This window comes from Taeniopygia guttata, chromosome 2, assembly GCF_048771995.1.
Source record: "Taeniopygia guttata chromosome 2, bTaeGut7.mat, whole genome shotgun sequence".
Classification (NCBI taxonomy): Eukaryota; Metazoa; Chordata; class Aves; order Passeriformes; family Estrildidae; genus Taeniopygia; species Taeniopygia guttata.
In genome coordinates, this window is record NC_133026.1 from 138,868,732 (window position 1) to 138,888,586 (window position 19,855).

The 19,855-nt window shown below is 37.4% G+C and overlaps 2 protein-coding genes across 5 annotated transcripts in view; one reads left to right on the top strand and one right to left on the bottom strand.

Annotated features, from left to right (window-relative positions):
* The window catches only part of MRPL13 (mitochondrial ribosomal protein L13), a 30,693-nt gene extending 11,983 nt beyond the window's left edge, over positions 1 to 18,710 (bottom strand). The window contains exons 1-6 of the mRNA XM_030266625.4: positions 18,580 to 18,710; positions 17,201 to 17,324; positions 14,332 to 14,425; positions 12,667 to 12,727; positions 4,336 to 4,422; positions 3,901 to 4,022 (exon numbers count right to left, since the gene is read on the bottom strand). Of these exons, the coding sequence (XP_030122485.1) occupies positions 3,901 to 4,022; positions 4,336 to 4,422; positions 12,667 to 12,727; positions 14,332 to 14,425; positions 17,201 to 17,324; positions 18,580 to 18,606 (515 nt within the window). The 5' untranslated portion in view covers positions 18,607 to 18,710. The remainder of the gene's footprint in view (positions 1 to 3,900; positions 4,023 to 4,335; positions 4,423 to 12,666; positions 12,728 to 14,331; positions 14,426 to 17,200; positions 17,325 to 18,579) is intronic.
* Positions 18,660 to 19,855, top strand: part of MTBP (MDM2 binding protein) — a 28,653-nt gene continuing 27,457 nt past the window's right edge. For 2 of the 4 annotated variants that reach the window (XM_041714055.2, XM_041714056.2), the window contains exons 1-2: positions 18,678 to 18,805; positions 19,234 to 19,314. In XM_041714055.2, the coding sequence (XP_041569989.2) occupies positions 18,718 to 18,805; positions 19,234 to 19,314 (169 nt within the window). In that variant the 5' untranslated portion in view covers positions 18,678 to 18,717. Of the gene's footprint in view, positions 18,806 to 18,953; positions 19,082 to 19,233; positions 19,315 to 19,855 lie in introns of those variants that run through there. The other 2 variants (XM_030266621.4, XM_072924968.1) reach the window with 2 other exon arrangements.

Sequence of the window (19,855 nt, forward strand, 5' to 3'; positions counted from 1 at the left end):
GCCTCTTGATGTCCTGTCATGGTAGAAGGAGAGGTGATGGGAAGGCTCACCACTCAAAACCAAACTATTTTCTGTGTTTCCACACCTGTGCTTTCCTTAAAACTATGTCCCTATTTTAGTGTCCGACTTGCATATCATGTCTTTCTCTGTGGTGGGTCAGTCTCCAACTACCAGCAAAACAGCCTTTAAAGAACCCTCTCTAGCAAGACATTTTAACACAAAATACAGCCAAAATGACCAGTAACATTAGCAGCACTGAGCAAGTTCTTCACATTCCAAATGAAAATTTACATTATTATTTCCAATTAAAGAGGAAAAGGGTATCTTCCTCCTGATATTAGTGATTTCTCATATAAATTCAGCTATTTACATTCATACCCTATTATCTATCTTATGTCAGTAAGGTACATTTTTTGAGTATAAGTTTTAATGTAAAACCTCAAAGATTAATTTTCTATTCATAATTGTGTTTTTCTGTATTTATAGACTTACATACCTTTAATTAAGCTTTGCTTTTCATTTGATTTTTTTCCCTTAAAGCATACAGGTATCTTAAAGGGTATCAACTAATTTTTTTTTTTTTTCTGTAGAAAGAAGCGGAACCACTAACACTGTTTCCCTCTCACTCCTCCCTTTTCTAATCACTCTCAGAGATATTTCATTCCATTCTGAACATCTACTCTTTGGTAAATAGGTTGGTCACCAGCCTCAAAACTTCATGGAAGATAAATAATAATTAAAACCAAAAGTCATATAAGGCAGGAAGAATTACTAAAACCATATGAAGAAGAAGAAAAAAAAAAAGAGTTTAAAGCTTTTCTGTGTCCTTCATCTTCTGTCCTACCTTCAGTAAGGACTGCTCATAGTGCACGGAAGCTATTGATGGGTTCTGCAAAAGCTCACAGATCCAAGTCCACAATAAGGCTTTTTACATCCCAAATGCAGAACTCAGGGGACAAGTAGAGGCTACTCATTTTAGCATGGTGTGTTCTCACCCAGATTTCTAAGATCCTAGTAATGAACAACAGCCCAAGGAAAAGCCAAACAGGACTAATAAGATGAGCACTGAGTTTTTTAAACACAGTTTATTAAAATATTAATCTATTTTACTATGTTTGTTTACTTTCCCCATTTATAAAGAACTACAGAATAATTTGCATCTGGAAGAACTACACTCAAAGAGCAACTAACTTCAACATTACATCAGGTTGCTCAGGAGCTGTACAGTGAGTTCTGAGCATCTCCAGGGCTGGAGATTCCAAAACCTCCCTGGACAGCCTGTCAGCTGAAAAGACTGAAATGACAAGGAACCCAAAAAGAAAGTCATTTGGTGTTCTGAGATGCATGTATATCTCTGCAATATTTGGATTTCTACAAAACAACTCATGTTCCCTTTACATTTTCTCTTCTGAAGTAATTTTCATGTCACATAGCTGCTTTCTCAGTACATCTTAAATGACCAGATTTATAAAATATTTTAATCTAACTTCTTTGTTTTTGTTTTTTTTTTTTAACAGAGCTGTCCATTTTCTGACTTCTTTTTAAAAGAATATTTGGTCTATATGCCTCTAAAAAGAAGAATATTTAAATACTTATATTTTTGTTCCTTCTCCAGTCTTTCACAGGAATATTGTAACAATGCCAACACGGGTTGGCATGAGTTATTATTATTTCATGGGTTCACACACTGAAAAAACTCAGAACAGAGATGCTATTACCTCTGTACATTCATACACCCTTTCTTTTAATGTGTTTGGTGCAAAGCTGTCTATTCTCAGACTCTCCAGCTGGCATTTTAATCAGAACAGTGTGGGCACATGGCTATGGTTCATTTTAAGTCCCCTTTTACAGACCTCAGTATTTTACTGATCACATCAGAAAGTTATTTTACCAAATTTGCTGAATTCTTCATCTTTTATTTGCCAGCTAAGCCCTCCCCCCACCCCAACCCTGGAATCTGAATGCCACATAATCAAAATACACTTTCTCATTCAGACAGGAAAAACATCACTATTTTTCCCATTACTTCCTATTGGAAACTCTTCCCAGATAAAAACTGCTAAAAAGATGAGCTGAAGGTTAAATTAAAATCTACCTGACACCAACAATGGTCTGGTTGCAGGCCAGGACAAGAAGCCGAAATTGCAACAGCAATGAGCCCTGCAGTTAGTGGAGAGATGGAAGATAACCATCTTCATTCTTCTCCCTCTGCTAGATCTTACCAGCTCCTGAGAGCATAAAAGCAGGTGGGACAAAAGTCTAACACAGCAAGGGTTAGGTGTGTCTCCAAGCCTTTAAATGTGGCTCTAGATGGAGTAGGTGGTTGAAGGGAAACTACTGCCCCAGTCTCTACACTCAGAGCACTAAAATTCTCCCAAACTCCCATTTCTTTTCCCCTACCCCACCCAGAGCCCACTAGCTCCACTTCTCTCTATCATTCTCTCACTCATTTTAGACCGAGTATTCTGTTCCTCTCAGGTGCACCTATTCCCTGCTTTTTCTCACCATAATACCCACTTGAGCTCCGTAGCTCTCCCACAGGAGAAGCACTATGATCCTCTGAGCTGAAAGCCTCCAAATCTGCTATAGGATTTGTAAGGCAGCTGCACTCCCCAGCCCCCATAACTGGCAAAGAACAAGAAGACTGTATACAGAGAGCAATTACCAGCAATCAATCCAGATGAGACTGCAGAGGAGAGAAAGATAAAAAAAAGCGGTTGCTTATTTTCTCTGTGCTTTGAATTCCTTTGAAGGGAATGTTCCAAGAAATTATGGGAGGGGAATTCTAACTGCAGTAGTGCTCTTACCTGCAGATTTTCCCCACAGTTAATATGCTGACATGAAGATATTACAAAACTTAGTTTGACAGTAATGACTAAATTAGACGGCATCAAGTTAATTTGTCCTCTGCCACACACACCTGCAAGTCAACACAATTAAGGTGGCCCAGTCCTAAGGAGATGAACTATGGGAGTGTGTGGGGACAAAGAAATTAATTTAAAAAGCTCTGTCAGCATATCACTATTTCATAATTCACAACACTTAGACAATACAGATATTCCCAATTAAAAACTAAATTCCCAATAAAACTAAGTGCCATCTCCTCATTCAAGCTGAATTATTGTGCAGAACCTCTATCAATTTTAATATTAATCACACTTACAGAAGACTATAGCACATCATACGACAGGACATGCTTATCAGCTTTACTGTAAAGTACTGCAGAATTCTGGTCAATTGTGCAGAATCTAAACTTCTTCAAGGCTAATCCATAGAAATCTCATAGAAACCAGGAGGTCTCAGGAATTTCAGCTCCATTCAGTATTGAGGATAAAAGCAAATATACCAAGCTTTATCAGTGACATGGGTTAGAAGAAGTCAAAACCAATCTCCCTGTTCAGCTCAGAAGTGGGCGCAATGTATTTGCTGGATTCTATTTCCTTTAACAGACACTTTAACACAGAGGTGCTTCTACTACACAGAAGGAAGTACAGACATATTTTAGTATTATCTAGGGTGGGGAACCTAAGTACAAGTGATTTCTAATAAGCTTTTGAAAGTTTACAGACCTGAGTGGCATCTCCTTTGGCTATTGCTAACAGTTATGCATTATAGAGCACATCCAACTCAAATCAGTTAATGAAGATTTTTACTTTATTCATTTTGATGAAGCAGGGAGTTGAAAATATAGGATTTTAAGTAAAGCTTTTCTAATGTAAAAGAAAACAAACCAGAAATAGAAAATTTTAGCAACCATTGTTCTTTGCTTTAATGACCTCGTCTCTCAAAAAAAATATTACATAAATTGAAGAATAACTACTTTTTTCTTACTCATAATGTGGGAGCCTACATAATACATATTCAGTCAATGTGTCCTCTTAAAAAGTCTAAGATACTTACGGAGTCCAAACCTTCGGGAAGGCAGCAATTTCTTCTGGTGTATATTCATCTAACCTCTTGGGGACTGCACGTGGCTGAGGAATCTCTTGTAGAAGGTTCTTCTCTATATCTTCTGGAATAACCTGAGACAGGTGAGAATAGTCTTAACTACTTGACTGTTTAAGAAACAACACCCCTGCCCACAAAGCCAGACCAACATTTGTCATTAGTACTGCATTCTTCATGCTAAGTGTTTGACCTACATACACCAATCTCATCCGTCTTGAATCTCTGCGGAATAATATGGAAACCACCCAGCTACATATAAATATATATAAAAAAAGCAGTTTGATTTTTGTTTTAATTTACTTGCTTATGAAATCAGTGCTGTTGCTAACACTCCCTCTTTATCTCTATGTAACACAAGGATGAAAATGTAACTGCATGGCTACTCACATCTTCAGGGAACAGATGTAGCCTCTGCATCAGAGTTCTTCTCTGAAGGTTTTTTGGAAGCATTCTATAAACAGCCAGTTTAACAATCTGAGGAAAGGCAACATAGTAACAAATAATCAGGGAGGTTACTGATAACATGAAATAGGTTAACTGTGTTTCCATCAGTCCACTCTGTTCATCACTGACGCTCATAGTCATCTTTCAGGCTAGAGGAATTCTGGCACCACATCCAGAAGGAGCTCTAGACCTAAATTTTACAAAAAGAAATATTTACTCCTTGTCATATAAACACTTATTTTAAGAGACATGTAGAAAATTTCAGCTTAGAAAGTTAAGAGCATAATTTAGCAATTTTATGGATGACTACGTATGATCATTCAACTTCAAAGAATTGAGAAGCTTGTGGTGTATTTTATTGCACATTTACATACACATTTGCTTATAAAAAAAATTGCTTAAATAAATTTCCAAAGTGCTCCCAGCAACTAGTTTAACAGTGTAATTTGCTATATTTAAAACACTTTATAATTAATGTTTTGTACCTTAAGCAAAGCTGACACACCAAAACACTGCATTATGAACTTACTCTTTATATTTATAGCCCTTGCTATTAGATCCAGATGAACTATCTCACTTCTAAACATCAGGAATGAATAGAATTTGTGAATCTACTCTAGATAACACCCATTGTAAAGTAAACAAATTTCAACAGGATTTTCTCTTGGACTCTAATAAAGATGCCTTTTATTGAAATACAAAACACATTGTTATGGACTTCATCCAGAAGGGGAACATTTGCAAACGTAAAACAATGTACACAACTGTAGGAGACAAAAAAGGTTTCATAAAGGACAACAAAACTAGACCCACGTGCAATTTTGTCAGTAAGATGTTTGCTCCAGGACACCTGGATTTAAACTAGCTCCAAATCAAAAACTACCCAGGCATGCTTACTGCAGCATCCATCTCAAGCTGATAAACCATACTGAAATGCAGGGCACTAAGCATAAACAAATTTCACAGACACCTGGATATTTTCCAAAGTGTATTGAGCAAAATGACTTTTTAAAAAAAATTAACTAAAGAAATTAAATTGAAATTTTGGAGATAATCACCAAGTTCCCAGGTTGAACCACATTAAGGTAAGATTTTCAGATGTTATACAGTCAGTACCATAAATCTGTGGACAAATACAATAAATCAAGATAACAGGACAAATATAGCAGGTTATGCAGTTTAATATACAATTTTGATACCTTCTCTGATAAAAATTAATAAGTATGTATTAAAAGTCAAAGATGAAACCGAATGCTTTTTAGGGATAAAAATTATTCATGCTTGTAGAGCAGACTGTAATTTAGGTCAGTACACTATGTGTCCTGTCACTACAGGTCTTGATAGAAGGTCTGAACCCATATTTTTTGTAAGCCCCCTTTATATCTTTGAAAGGCCCACAATAAGCTCTCCCCAGAGTACTTTCCTCTCCAGGTTGAATGACTACAACTTTCTCAATCTCTCCTCATAGGAGGGGTGTTTCATCCCCCCCATCATTTTTGTGGTCCTGCTCTAGACCTGCTCCAACACGTCCATGCCTTTCCTGCGCTGGGGGCCCCAGAGCTGGACATGGAGTTCCAGGTGGGGCTCAGCAGTGTGGACTGGAGGGAGAGAATCACCTCCCTCACCCTGCTGGCCATGCTGCTTTGAAAGCAGCCCAGGATTCTGATTTACTGCAAGGTCATTAGTCCAACTACAGAACAGAAGGCTAAACAGGGAGCCAAGACACAGAAGGTAGTGCTGGAAAAATACCTTCTTTGTAACTTCTGCCTCAAAGACTATTCTACAAGCCAAAATAAATCCAAACCCAGCTACTGGAAAGACCAACTTACATCCAACTTCTTGCCCAAAATTCTGCCTACAGCCACAAGTTCACTTTCATTGCTGTGGTGTCCAGTCAAAGACATCAGTAAAGCATTAAGTGAAGTGGTACAGACTGTTTTTGCACCTTGAGTAAGGTTGTGTCACAGAAAAGGCAGATCCAACCAGCAATACTTGCAAGGTGTTAAGTAAGGGCTCTTCTGTTACCTGAATATGCTCAAGTTTTACTTAAAATAAACCAATCCTAAATAAAAAAAGTATGGAATTGCAAATCTGCTACTGAACTAATGTGAAACCCAAACCCAGATTCAAGGCTCCCTGAAAACACACATCAGAATGTTTCTTTCAGGAATTAACAATAAAACTCCCCTTTTTACATGCTTGTAATACACTTCTAGTAAAAGACAAACCTCATTGCTTTCTATATCATTATGCTTACTTCAAGCTATTAAAATTGCAAGAGTTTAATTTTACATGAAAGTTTAAAAAGCTAGCGATTTCTGTGGAATTTCAGACTGGCAGAGAGGTCTACCCACCCACAGGTCTCACTGCAACCTTGATCTCACCTTGAAATTGATTAGCACAGCTTAACAGTTTAATTCAGTTATTCATTCTCACTACCTCCTCCCCCACTACTTTACCTTTAGTACTAACAATGCGTAAAATTCCATATCCTCATAAATACTTACTCCTAAAGACCATGACACTTTCTCCATCAGGTAAAGACATCTACCATCAGAAGCACACAGCCACACCAGCATTAGTATTTGGGGATGTTTATACTACTGGAATGCTGTTTGCCCCAGATTTTTTTTTAATTACAAAATTCCCATTGGCTCTAATTGCAATTGTCATCTTAAATACTGCAATACCTTTTTTTTCAGCTTGGCTACTTTATACACTCACAGCACAGACATGCTCTTAATAACACAGTTATATGACATTATTCTTTTAGTTTCCAATTTAAAGGGCTAATTAGAAGGAAAGGAATCTGAAGGCAGCTCTATTCAAACTCTTGCACTTTCAGTCCCTTACAACACATTAATACATTTTATGAGTACAAATAAGTTAAAATATATTTATTTGAAACAGTGAGTCTTAAACATTTCAATTTTTGTGACAAGCTTTGGCTTATGTGCAGCTTGTAGACTATGTCTGATGGAGACAAGTTCTGAGAAAGATTCTTTGCCAGATAAAACATACTTTAAAGACGGAAATCAACAGAGCAATATCACTCCTAGTACTGAGAAGCACAAAATAATTGGCTGAATTTCCAGAAGAAAGTCTATCCTAACAGCTGAATTAAGTCCAATAATCAGCAGGAAGCAACTCTAGAACATGGGAAGGACACAGTGCTCCAGAGAAAACAAAGTGATTAATTACAAGGCATACCAAAACAACCCTAGAAGAATTTCAAGAGATACAGCAGTTACTTGGAGGTACAGTTCAATACCACATCTTCCTTCCACCAGTCCATGGTTTTCAGTTCTGTATACAATATTGTTCTTTTCACCCACGTATCATAAAATATAGCACAAAGAACTTTCTAACTCTGACAAGTAGCATAACTTGTACATGCAAGAGAGAACATACTCAATACTGCCGTAAGAATCAGTTGGTCACAGACAAATTAAACTTTCACACACATGCATGTCATTTGGCTTTCCACTGCTGCTTTCCACTTTAAAAAATTTTGGAAATTTAATGTCTTCTTAAAATTATTAACTTGACTCAAAAATAAGGAATGGATTAAGACTTTTTAATACTAGCATTTATTTTGTGTACTATGAAGAAAATGACCAAGTTAGCTCTAAGACTTACTCAGATCACCTAGAGGTTTTAAGATAGCATATTCTCCTCCCCGTGCAAAACTAACTTGTGTGCCTACTAATCCAATCTCCGAAGTTTTGTTCTACCTAATTAAAAAACATTACTCCCTTGTAATATGGAGTACTTCTAGTGTTTCAGTGACTGACTTCCAGCATGTACATATTATTCTATCAACTATCCCTTACTGATGCAAAGAAAATAGGTTCTCAACAGCAAGATTTAACTGTGCTTGCTGTCTGAGCTTTTCTTCAAAAGACCATTATTAGGCAGATATAATGGCAAGTCTATACATGCAAGCAGTTACTAAAGGGCATTCAAAATGAGAATTAGAACATTTTAAACTTCTTCACATCAGTGCCAGCAGCTGAAAAAACCAAAACCTGGACACCCCTGTAGGCTCCCTCCCAGCACATTTCCACTGAGCTACACTGCTTCACTTAATAATCTTCCCTAGCAGGTAACATTCATTCTGAAAAATTATTGCTGATTATTTTTCTGTCACAGGCAATACAGCCTCTGAATACTACAAAGGTCAGTCCTTTCACTGAGCATTTGGTCTCAACCAAATGTAATTTCTTTTTCTTCTTTTCTGGGGTCAAGTTTCTTATGCAGCCAGAAAAAAAAAAAATAAGCTGAGTTTTGCCTACCTTTCAAATCACAAATCAAAGAAAAATCGATTGAAAACTTTGTCCTCACAAGATTACTATCTACTTCTGCAGATTACATCTGACAACATTATTTTGCAGGCATTTAAATGAAATTCCTGCCAGGAATTTTTTTCAGGTAATCTTTGCCCCCTCTCAAATCCGGGAATTAAAACTACATCTTTTAGTCTTTCTGTATCCAGTACCTAGAAGTCTAATTTTGAAAGTGCCGGTCTCATGCCAATCAGCAGTTTTCCAGCTAAATAAAACTTCTGCAAGTTTTATTAAAAAAGTCAAGAAAATCCCCAAACTCTATGCATTCCAAACACCTACACCTCAAATTCAAATGTTTACCTGTTTCCTTTATTTTCAAAAGACTGTCCTGGTGAAGAAAACACGCCAAACCATTCAATCAGACTTTTTTTTTAGCAACCTCCAATGGAAACTAATGCTGCCTGCCCACTTATATCCCAAGAGATTATTGCTGCCCTACAGAATATTAGTATTATATTAACCCAAAGAACAGAGTGGCTGTTTTGAACTACAGCACCAAAGTTTCATGGTGCACCTAAAGAACATATTTAATAGTTTTGCTTATGTGTGGTCCAAGAATTAACATTTAATCTAAGTCAGAGAAATGTGAACAAGCTGTTTTTTTGGTTTTTTTCTTTTTCTTTTCAATAAGCACTTCTTAAAGTAGCCCAGCCAACTTCATTAGATGAGTTCTATTCTCTGCTATTTTGAAGAAGAGCAGACAAATGAAAACACTAGAAATTTTAGACAGATTCAGAGACACTCCCCTCCTCATGCCTCCCAAATGAACTCAGAAGTATTTAAGGTAAAAATGTGCTGGACTATGTACTTTTGTACTTTTTAAGGGAAAAACATTCTGGACTATGTACTTTTGCTATCTTTTTTTTAGCACACTAATTTTCACCCTTGCTTAAATGCAAATTTTTCTGAAGTGCTGAAAAACTTGGCAAAATGAACAAGGAACATTAAGTTAAGCTCTGTATGAAACATCAACTATGCAGACTTCTTTCTGCATTCACTGCCCCCTATTAACATGAAAGATACTTAGCAGTGGAAAAAAAAAAAAGTAGTCTTTTTCTAGTCTCAGGTACAAAATCATACATCAGAAATCAGACACATATGACTGGACAGGTGAAGTTTTTTTATCCCTTTCAGCAAAGAAGAGAAGTCATGGATACAAACAGTTGTAGGAAGCTTTCAAGACCTGTCTGGATAATTCCCCAGCAGCCTTATCTGACCCAATAGTTGACACCACTTCAAGTAGGAAGCTGGACTAGAGATTTCCTCAGATTCTCTTCAATCTGAATCATCCTATGGCTCTCTGAAGAAAGGCACATGTAAATTCAAATTCAGCACAATCCCTCTGAAGCACTAACTACCACCTGCAAGGAACATAAAGCTCCAAAATTAGTAAGATAGATACAATGAGGTAGCCTCCATGAAGTGAGAATATCACTTAACCTTGTTGGTGCCTTAGGAAGGAGCTAGAAATGACCAGGGATAATACTACAGTAACCCTGCCTAAATTCTGACGACTATACTTACGGCTTTCAGCCTCCCATGTAAGCATAAACTAAAGCATTTTATATCAAATTACTCATTACAATCTTTTTAACTAGCCATTAGCTGTGAAGCAGGTTTTCCTAAAACACTCTGTATACTAGAAACAAAACTGACATAAAAGTATTTATCTTGGGGATTTTCATGTTTGAATTGAGATACATGTAAGTAAAGACAGTGCTAGGCACTCCTGCAGTCCTACTATACACACACACACTCAGGAAGTCTTACATAAACTGCAAATAGTCAAATGCATTGCAAAATCCCAATGTAGCACCATGGAAGTTTACAACATCTCTTCCTTGGAAGTAGTCTCTTCCATTAATTTACTGCCTTAATTTCTGTAACAGCACTATTTCCAAAAGCAATGATGACTCCTCTAATGAAGCACCACCAGGATGAATTAGCTGGAGGCAGTAAGTCCAAGGGCAGAGAAAGAGCAGTGGCCTCCAGAATGAAAGTAACACTTTATAAAATGAAGATTCAGATGCCACAGGAAGATACAGCCTGCTTCCTACAATCTTCTCAATTCCACTGGCTTCACAGGAACTGAGTTTAATGCGATTAAAAGAGAAAGGAAATGAAACTGATTCTAAAAGTCTCCATAATAACTATGTGTCATTTAGATTATTATTTGAAGGTGCATACTTTACTTAGGCTGACATCGTTCTCTTTACAGTACTACTTTTTCAGGTTTTAAAAGCTAGTTCTAAAAATAAAACCTGTTAATAAAGCATCATCATAATTTCCATTTTTGTCATGTCCCAGTGCATTTCACACCAATACAATTCAACTAGTAAACAAATGTTTCTAGCCATAAAAACCCATTACAGCTACACAAACAGAATGTATCTTGCCAAATTACCACCCACTACTACTAATTATGACAAAAACACGTCTGAGATATCTTTATGAGAGAGGCAACTGAATGCTTCATCTTCAGTAGAATGACAGAATTAATTGCTGAAGATTCTCCACCATTGTATTAAAAAAATAGTGTCTGCTGCTAAATTAGACTGAGACTTAAGCCACATCACCATTTGCTGAGCCTTTGTCCAACATGCTTTAGATTTTGGCAATGCATTTAATCCTCTTCTGTTTGCAGAGAAATTAATCTATGAGTCTGGCAATAAATGAGGTATTTTACAATGAATGCCAGAAGGTAATTTAGAGAACATCCAATTCTCATGCTCTAACAAGTTGTGTTTCACTGCCTCCCAGTGCTCAGCATCTGCCTGAAGCTCAAATGAAATAGATTGAAGAATCCATTTTAAACATGGAACTATCAGTAATTCCCACAGGAATTGCAACTATCTTAGAGGCTGTTTGCAAAAGCATTTTCAAAATTCTAGACAGAACATCATATGGAAAGGTAGGATTTAGTTTCATTTTATTTAAAGAAGTTGCGACAGTAAAGCCAGAAACCAGGCAAATTCATATGGTGGACCACTTTTTCATTGAGTACTTGCACTTATAAAAGGCAGACTTGGGACAAACCAGGATTTCCAAATAATTGATAAAACTCATAAATTTTACAGCAGACAAGATTTCTTTAGGTAAAGGAAGAAACACTTCAATATTTTATACATAAAGCGACCCAAATGAAAGCATTTTGAAGTCAAAACTGAACATAAATATCTATTAGTCTCTGTAGGTCTTGCATCATGCTCTGGAACATTAGTACTTAGAGAATTCAGTCCTCCAATGCTGTACATTCAAACCTCTAGTAGAAGTTACTTCATAACTGTGTAAGTCAAAATGTTCATATCTGTCTCCCTATTTTTTAATCAGTACAAACACATGAACACTGCATTTCAGAATATACAACAGTCTAACACAGAGAGTAAACAGGCTTATGTTCAGCATAATCGTAATTTCCATTTCTTTTGCAGGCCATGAACACACAGTATTGCAGAAAAGATTTAAAAAACCGTCATCACTTAAAACCTACCATTGAATTTCACTGGGAAAAAGGCAGATGCACTTTTTTAAGATTAGCATTATTCTTGCTGACTCTTAAAAAAGCAGTAGGGTCATTAAGCTCAAATACAGCTTAGCTCACTCAAACTGGAGACAGTTCACTTATGAGAAAGGTCAGACCCTTGAAACTAAAAGGAAGAAAATAAGTGAAAAATCAGTGAAGCAAACAAGTTTGATTTGCTCCTTTGGACAGCATGGAAGAATGACAAAAATACACAACTTACAATCTAACCCTGAAAACATTGTTTACAAAAATGCTGTCACAAGGCAAGCTTCTACAAACCACTAGTATTATGTTTGTAATTTAACTTTAGAGATGCAGGTAATCGATCCCATTTATTTAGGAAAACTAATTAACTGGAAACCAACTAGTTTCACAAATGAAAGAGAAGAAGGGAAAAGCACTTACAGCAGTTGGATCCTTCAAATGGAGCTGAGTTGCTGTCACTTGTTTGAAACCACCAGGATAACTAAAAAAATGAAACAAACATACAAGCTTCATTCTACATGCTCAAGCATGATGTTAACAGAAGTATCACTACATCTTGAACAATGGTGCAATGTTATTATAGGCCCTCAAAAAAGGAAGTCGTTCTCATGAGCTCAAAACTCCTATTTTATTTATCCTGTCAACTATCTAATTTCAACACTATTTATGCTTTCTTATTTATTCACTTGACTATAAAAACCCTTGTGCTTCACAAGTAGATGGATATGTTTTTAAAACTGCTTATTAAATACAGCATAACAGCTATAAAATACAACAGGAATAAGATATGCAGAACTCTGAAATAGTTCCAGATAATCAAGACTCACAACCAGTCTGTAGCTGACATAAGAGACATCCATTTTGAACTGTATTTATTATTTTCTTGCTATTCTAAATAAACCTTAGCAAGACTTGGCGTATCTAGTTATAAAATTTTAATTTTACTGCAATGGATCCATCCTTCTAAAGCCTATATCACATGTTGAAGCTGCACTAATTCAGATCTCTGCATAAGCTTTAAATGAATAATAGCATGGAGTAAGAATTACATGGAAGTCAGGTAATGCTGGGTTTCATTTTGATTGAATTACATTATTAGGAATCAGCCTAAGTGAAATGAAAATAGGCTCAGCATCATGAAGACATGTCCACTGATCTGCATGGACATAAGTATTAGTTTTAAGCATACAGTTCTTTTTATTTATTCAAAACCAACTTAGGTACTTCAAGCAAGTGCTTTAACATACATGTTAAGTTTTTAGGTCATAGGGGAGATGGAGATAAAAAAAAAGCACATAATTTCCATCACCTCTGAATGTGAATTTCTCAGCAATTCAACAATTTCAGGATTGCAGCACTAGCACTACAAAATTAGTGTGATTTATTCATCTTTCAATAGGATACATTGTGACACTTAGAGATTATTATGTATTAGTATCACTGCATCAAATAGGAGCACTGAACTGATCATGGACACCCTGTCTGTAGCTGATTATTGCACTCTCCACTGTAAACAAGTTATGTCTGCCAGAATAATACATTTTACGTTACTTTTTAATTGTTTTTCTAATTTTTTTCATCCTCTGATTCAATACTTACTCTTAGGTAAATAGGTCCTGATAGGATAAAGTAATTAAAGTTGGTGACTATATATATATATATATATATATATATATATACACACACACACACACATATATATATAAAATGTGTAGTGCCAATAGAAATATGTTCTCTTACACAATAAACAGAATAGTTCAGATCACTGGGTCGAGCGGTTAACACAAGACACAACCTCACTCACCAAATCTGTTAACTTATTCAATTGTTCTGACTACTTTTGAATTAGATTTCCCTTAAAAAAAACTACCAAAAATAAAGAAAAGAAAAAGAGAGGAGAAAGGTTTACACCATTTTAAACATAATAACACATGCAAACAAACAAACAAACAAAAATCCCCTAAAAGTTAGAGCAGGAATTCTCTTTTAAAGCAATATGCTAAAGAAGACTTCAACTATTAAGAAAATATGACATGAAAATACCACAAGCTCATTACCACAAGCTTTATTTACTATAAAGCTTACCCAGTATGCGAAGAATATACTTTCTGTTCCCATTTGTTACCAGAGAAGGCAATATGCTTTGTATTTATTATGACAACATGATCTCCACAGTCATCTGCAAGGTAGAAGTAAGTGGAAGATATTAAAGAAAACCACAGAGGGAATCAATCAAAGTAACAACTATTATGTGTGCAATATCTACATAGTAGCATATAAATACACCTTCCATAAAACTGAAATTTAAAAATTTGAGCTTTTCAAGTTGCACCATCCAAATTAGGACTTAAATACCAACCTTAATTACTATTTTTAGTACTACCAGGTTAGAAGGCAGGTAAGCAGGTAAAATACCATCAAGCCAGATGACTAAACCATTGCAAATATTCAGCTAAGATTTGGAAATCTGGCTTACAGGCAAATTTCTATTCTATTCAACACATTATGCTGCCTATGCACCTATATTAAAAAAAAAAAAACAATAACAAAAAAACAAAACAGGAGAAAAAAAGGTTAGTTCCAAATGATCCTAAATATTTTTTATTTTACTTTCTCATAAAAACAGTGTCTGTGTTTACTGAAGGACTGAACATTTTGGGTAAGTAAAATACTTCTATTAAGTAGTAACACTCTCAGGCTAAATACATAGAACAAACAAAAATACTGCATTGAGGGAAGTGGCGGGGGAAACTACCACCCCCTACAGCTCCGTTGGGAAAAACTCCACATTTTCATCTATCAAACAGAAGCGAATGTTACAGAATCTACATGTATGTTTAGAGTTATATCAGCAACTTTAACATCAGAAGTTCTTTAAGTGCAAGGTTTATAATCTATTACCAACACCCTGCCAGAAACAGGATTGGTTTAATAAGGCTTCTGTAGTAATAAAGTGCTCACAAAACCTCTATTATCTCAAAAATACTACATAAATAGGAGAAAAGATGTAGTTTTTAATTTCAGAAGTAATGATCTTGATCAGCTGTAATCACCAATTCAACGGAAATTAAAATGATTTCTCCAAAGGTCAGCCTCATTTTCATCACCATATTAGAACACAAGTATTTGAAGAGGCTCACTTGATTAAAACATTTTTGAGTAGGTAACAAAACAGCTATACAAAGCAGGGCTTAAATTGACCAAGAATTTTTTATAGGAGCACGTAATTAATCAAAGCAAATTTCACACCTTAAGTTTTTTATTATTTTTTAATCTTGTATTCTTTTAATGCTCCACTTTCAATTACAGCTGAAGTGCAAATGCAATTTACACATCTTTATTGCTGCAGCCTTTCACTGCTGACAGTCCAGTTCTAAAAACACTGTATGTCTTCATAAATATCAGGGAACTGGCACTGGGTCAGTTCCCAGGGTCTCTGTGGGACTACCGGGATTTTGTGACTTTTTGGTGTTTTGGTTGGGAAGATGACACAATAAGCTCATCTTAAGGAAATTTCTGCCAACAGTTTTCCATTTGCATGAACACTGAATTCACAAAAAACAAATTAAAAACAAAATAATAAAAAAATCTTCCTGATATTACTCTGTCCAGGGACCTGGTATCTTACAGACACTAAAATATTTGTTAGTTCAATAAAAAAAATATAAAAGAAGCAACAAGTACATAAACCACAAGTTCCTGAATACTTTGCCCTCCTAAATGTCTCAGTAGCAGTAACCAACCAATTGGTGTCAACATGTGTAAAGCAATTAGTACTGATTTACAGAACATTTTAAACAAAATGAAGTTATCCTTGAAATACTTCCCAAGACTTTATAACTTCACAGACATAAAAGTATCAACGTTCTTTCGCACGGGGTCACCAAAGCATTTTCCTCTCAGCATCCACTTTATTTCTCAAGACAACCTTAAGTTTCCAGTGACACCTTGTGGATACAACAAAATTTGCAACAGCAGAACTGACATTTAAAGGTCTTTACAACACTACAAATCCTACCTCCTCTTGTGAAATAGATTGGTATAATTTAACTATGTATGCTTCAGTATATATGAGCCAACTTCAAGGTTTCCTTTACATTTCAGTAATGTCTCTGGGAAAATTTGCACGGGTACTTCAGGAAACATTGTACCAGTGGTGTGAAAGATCAACTTTTTATTATTTATAAAATGCTTATCCCCATGAAACAGGCACTACAGCATTACAGGTAATAAACAGGATTACAGAAGCATCTTTATAGCTGAATCTCTAATTAGCAGAAAAACTAAATGATGGCTTTTTTTAAACAAGATACCTTTCTCAACAAATTGTCATCCATTTAAGGAAAGGTCCCAGCCTCCTCATCACAGAATGTGTGAGGCAGGAAGGAACCTTTGAAGGTCACATCATCTAAACCCAGTGACCAAAGCAGGACCAGCTTCTGAAAATCCCTACAGATGGAGACTTCACCACCTCTTAGGCAATGACTTCCCATTACGCTCACAGTAAAAAATATCTTATCTGATTTCAGTTTGTGCCCACTGCCTCATGAATACAGGACTGCTTGGCACCTTTCTCAGAATGAAGCACTCCAAGACTGTGGTCCTGGGCACCTACTGAAAGGAAGCACTCAGATGTTTCTTTATACGCACCGTGAACTAAATCTTTACTTTAAGACCAACAAAATATGTTCTGAGAAAAGAAGAACCCACTGTAATTCAGTTACTCAAAATGAATTACAAATTCATAACATTCTTTATATGTATTGGTAAAGAAACAACACTAGGTTGTCGAGGGATATGATGGAAAAAGATAAGAAAGAAAACCAACTAATTTTTAATTTATAAACAATTGAGAAAAGTATTCTTTTATATCAGGTTTGATTTTAAAACTGAAATTGGAAGAAACATGCATGTTGAAGAAAAGCAAATTTGTTTCATCCATTGCAATACTCACTTAGTGCATGATAAATAGGCTTATGTCTGCCTTCGAGCCGGATTACAGTGGCAGCTGCTATTTTTCCGGGGGGTTGCATCTTCGCATCGAGGAGGTACCAAGCTCTACCAAAAGTAGCCCATTGCTGAAAAGGAAGAGTCAGTACTTATCATAGGGAAAGCTCATATTGCTGTAATCTATCTTCCTCAATTAAATCAACACTTCTTTTACATTCAATAATACCAGAAGGAATACAGATATGCAGCACCAGCCCCTTCAAATAACCTTTAAATGGATGGAGCACTGCGATACACCCAGTGTGATGTACGTGGGTAACACCACTGATAGGTTACCAACCCCGAGGGATTGCTTCCAAAAATGTAGGGTTTCCTGCTGGAAGCTTCCATTACTGCTACTTGAATTGATTTATTTAAAAATATGGATATTGATCTAGTACTGATATCCAACCATGACGGACAAAAACTCTCTAACAGTTTAAAGTTAATGTATGTTTATTTGACGCCGGGCAGTGTGCGGGATAGCTCCCAAATACAGACTGCAGTTTCCAAGTGATTACACAGCCCTTTCATCCATACAAATATTGAATACCCAAAATACAAATACATATTCATAATTTTGGTATATCCCATTCCTTACTTCGTATCTTCATATGCTAATTATTTCAAAAGCTATTAAGCATGTGTAGTTTGTTCCTTGAAATGGGTCGGTGGTCCCTTTCATGGGGATGGGTCCCAAAATGAGGAAGTAAATTAAGTCTTCCTCGTTCTGACCTTTCTACCTTTTCAATGCAAATATAACAAATGAACTCTTGGTAGAACTCCCATTCCTTGTCTTCAATTGGTTTCAGAACAGAGGAGGCCCACAATTGTCTTATGTTCCTAAAAGCTATTTGTCATTTTACATATTCTTCATTATAAACCCAGCTAACTAAACATTGTGCTGACAAGCAATCAATTATTAGTCAACTACTAACTCCTAACTTCATCGAGGCCTACTCATTTATTTTAATTAACTCTAGTAGGGCTTATCTCTAAGTAAATCTTAGCTCCTCTAAAATCTCTAAATTCCTTAAAATTTATGTTTCAGAACGGTAACATGGCTGCAGAATATGGAACGCCCAAGGTGCCCTTCCCTCCCGGCGAAGGGCGCAGCTCCCGCACACGCAGCGCTCAGCCCGACACGCCGCACGCAGCGGCTCCTGCAGCAGCGGCTCCTGCAGCGGCTCCTGCAGCGGCTCCTGCAGCGGCACCCCCGGCCGGGCACCGGGGCAGCCCCGGGGCGCTCCCCCGCGGACCCTCCGTGCCCTCCCACTACCCCCCGGCCCCGGGCCCTGTGCCTGTCCCGGAGGCAGGAACGCCCGCGGGGGAGGCCGCGCTCACCTGGGCCGCCCGGCTGTAGCTCGCCATGCCGGCCCCGCGCAGGGAGGGGCCGCGGGAAGCGGAAGCGCTGCCCTGCGGAGGGCGGTGCCGGGCGGCGGCGCGGGCCCTTCGGAGCGGCGGGGCCGGGGCCGGCCGGCCATGGAGCGCTACGTGCTGCTCCTGAGCTGGGGCGGGTGCAGGGCCGAGGCCGGGCCCGCCGCAGCCACCGCCGCAGGTACCGCCGCAGGTACCGCCGGGGACGGGGCCGCGAACGGGGCCGCGAACCCCGCGGGCGCTGGGCCGGGCTGGGCTGGGCTGGGCTGGGCGGGCGCTGTTCTGGTTCCTGTCTCCCTAAACACCCCTTTGCTTTCAGGCTGAAAGTCTTTGGTGCCTTTAACCCGCAGAAACTTCAGGGGGGTTCCCGCTTTATCGCGATGATGCCATGTAACTCCGTAATGCGTTCCTGAGCGTGACTTAAAGGAGAACTTAGGAAAATTTGTCTTTTTAAACTGCATATCTGCAGGTGATAGTTCTGTTAAAAACCCCAACCAAGCCCTTTCCCCCTTCTCCCCTTAATTCACTTTCCAATATCACACTGAACTTTATACTGTACTTGCAAGAAAGTAAGATTTAACTTCCATAATTCAGTAATTTTGTTTTTTTTTTTTTTCCTAGCTGGGACTGCTGCACGCATGTATCAGTTCCTGAAAGAAAGCTGTAATGCATCTATAAATGCAGATGTGAGCATATTCCCAGGTAAATATGGCAATGCACGGTGAGGTAGGGCAAATGCTATCAAGGAATTGGCCTATGCATGTTCTCTTAGGAGAAACAAGCCAGAAATTTAAGTAAATCCCATTGCTGTGGTGTAGGTCTGTTCCTGCTGCTCCTGTTTCTGTGGGAAAACTGACATCATTTCAGCAGCTAAGGTGCTAGGAGATTAATAGATTGATTGGTTGTGAGAAATGAAGGGGAAGGGTTTTGAAGAGTTGACAAATTTCAGTCCAGTTGAGCAAGGAAGAGTTGGAAAAGGCTTGTTTCTCAAGTCAGTGGGAAGCATGATATTTTAATTACTTCTATAATGTCTTCTGATATTTTAAGTAGAAACAATAGTTGTCTGTTGGGTATATATATAATACAGAACCTTAATCCATAAGTATTAAATCGTTTTTTCACTTTAGAAGAGATGTCTTAAGGTCTGCTTTAGTACTTTTAGGGGCTGCTTGCTTGTTGTTTGGGGGTTTTTTAATCCAAAAGATGCTTTTTAGTTCTTTACTTGGTTTGGATATCTATTGTT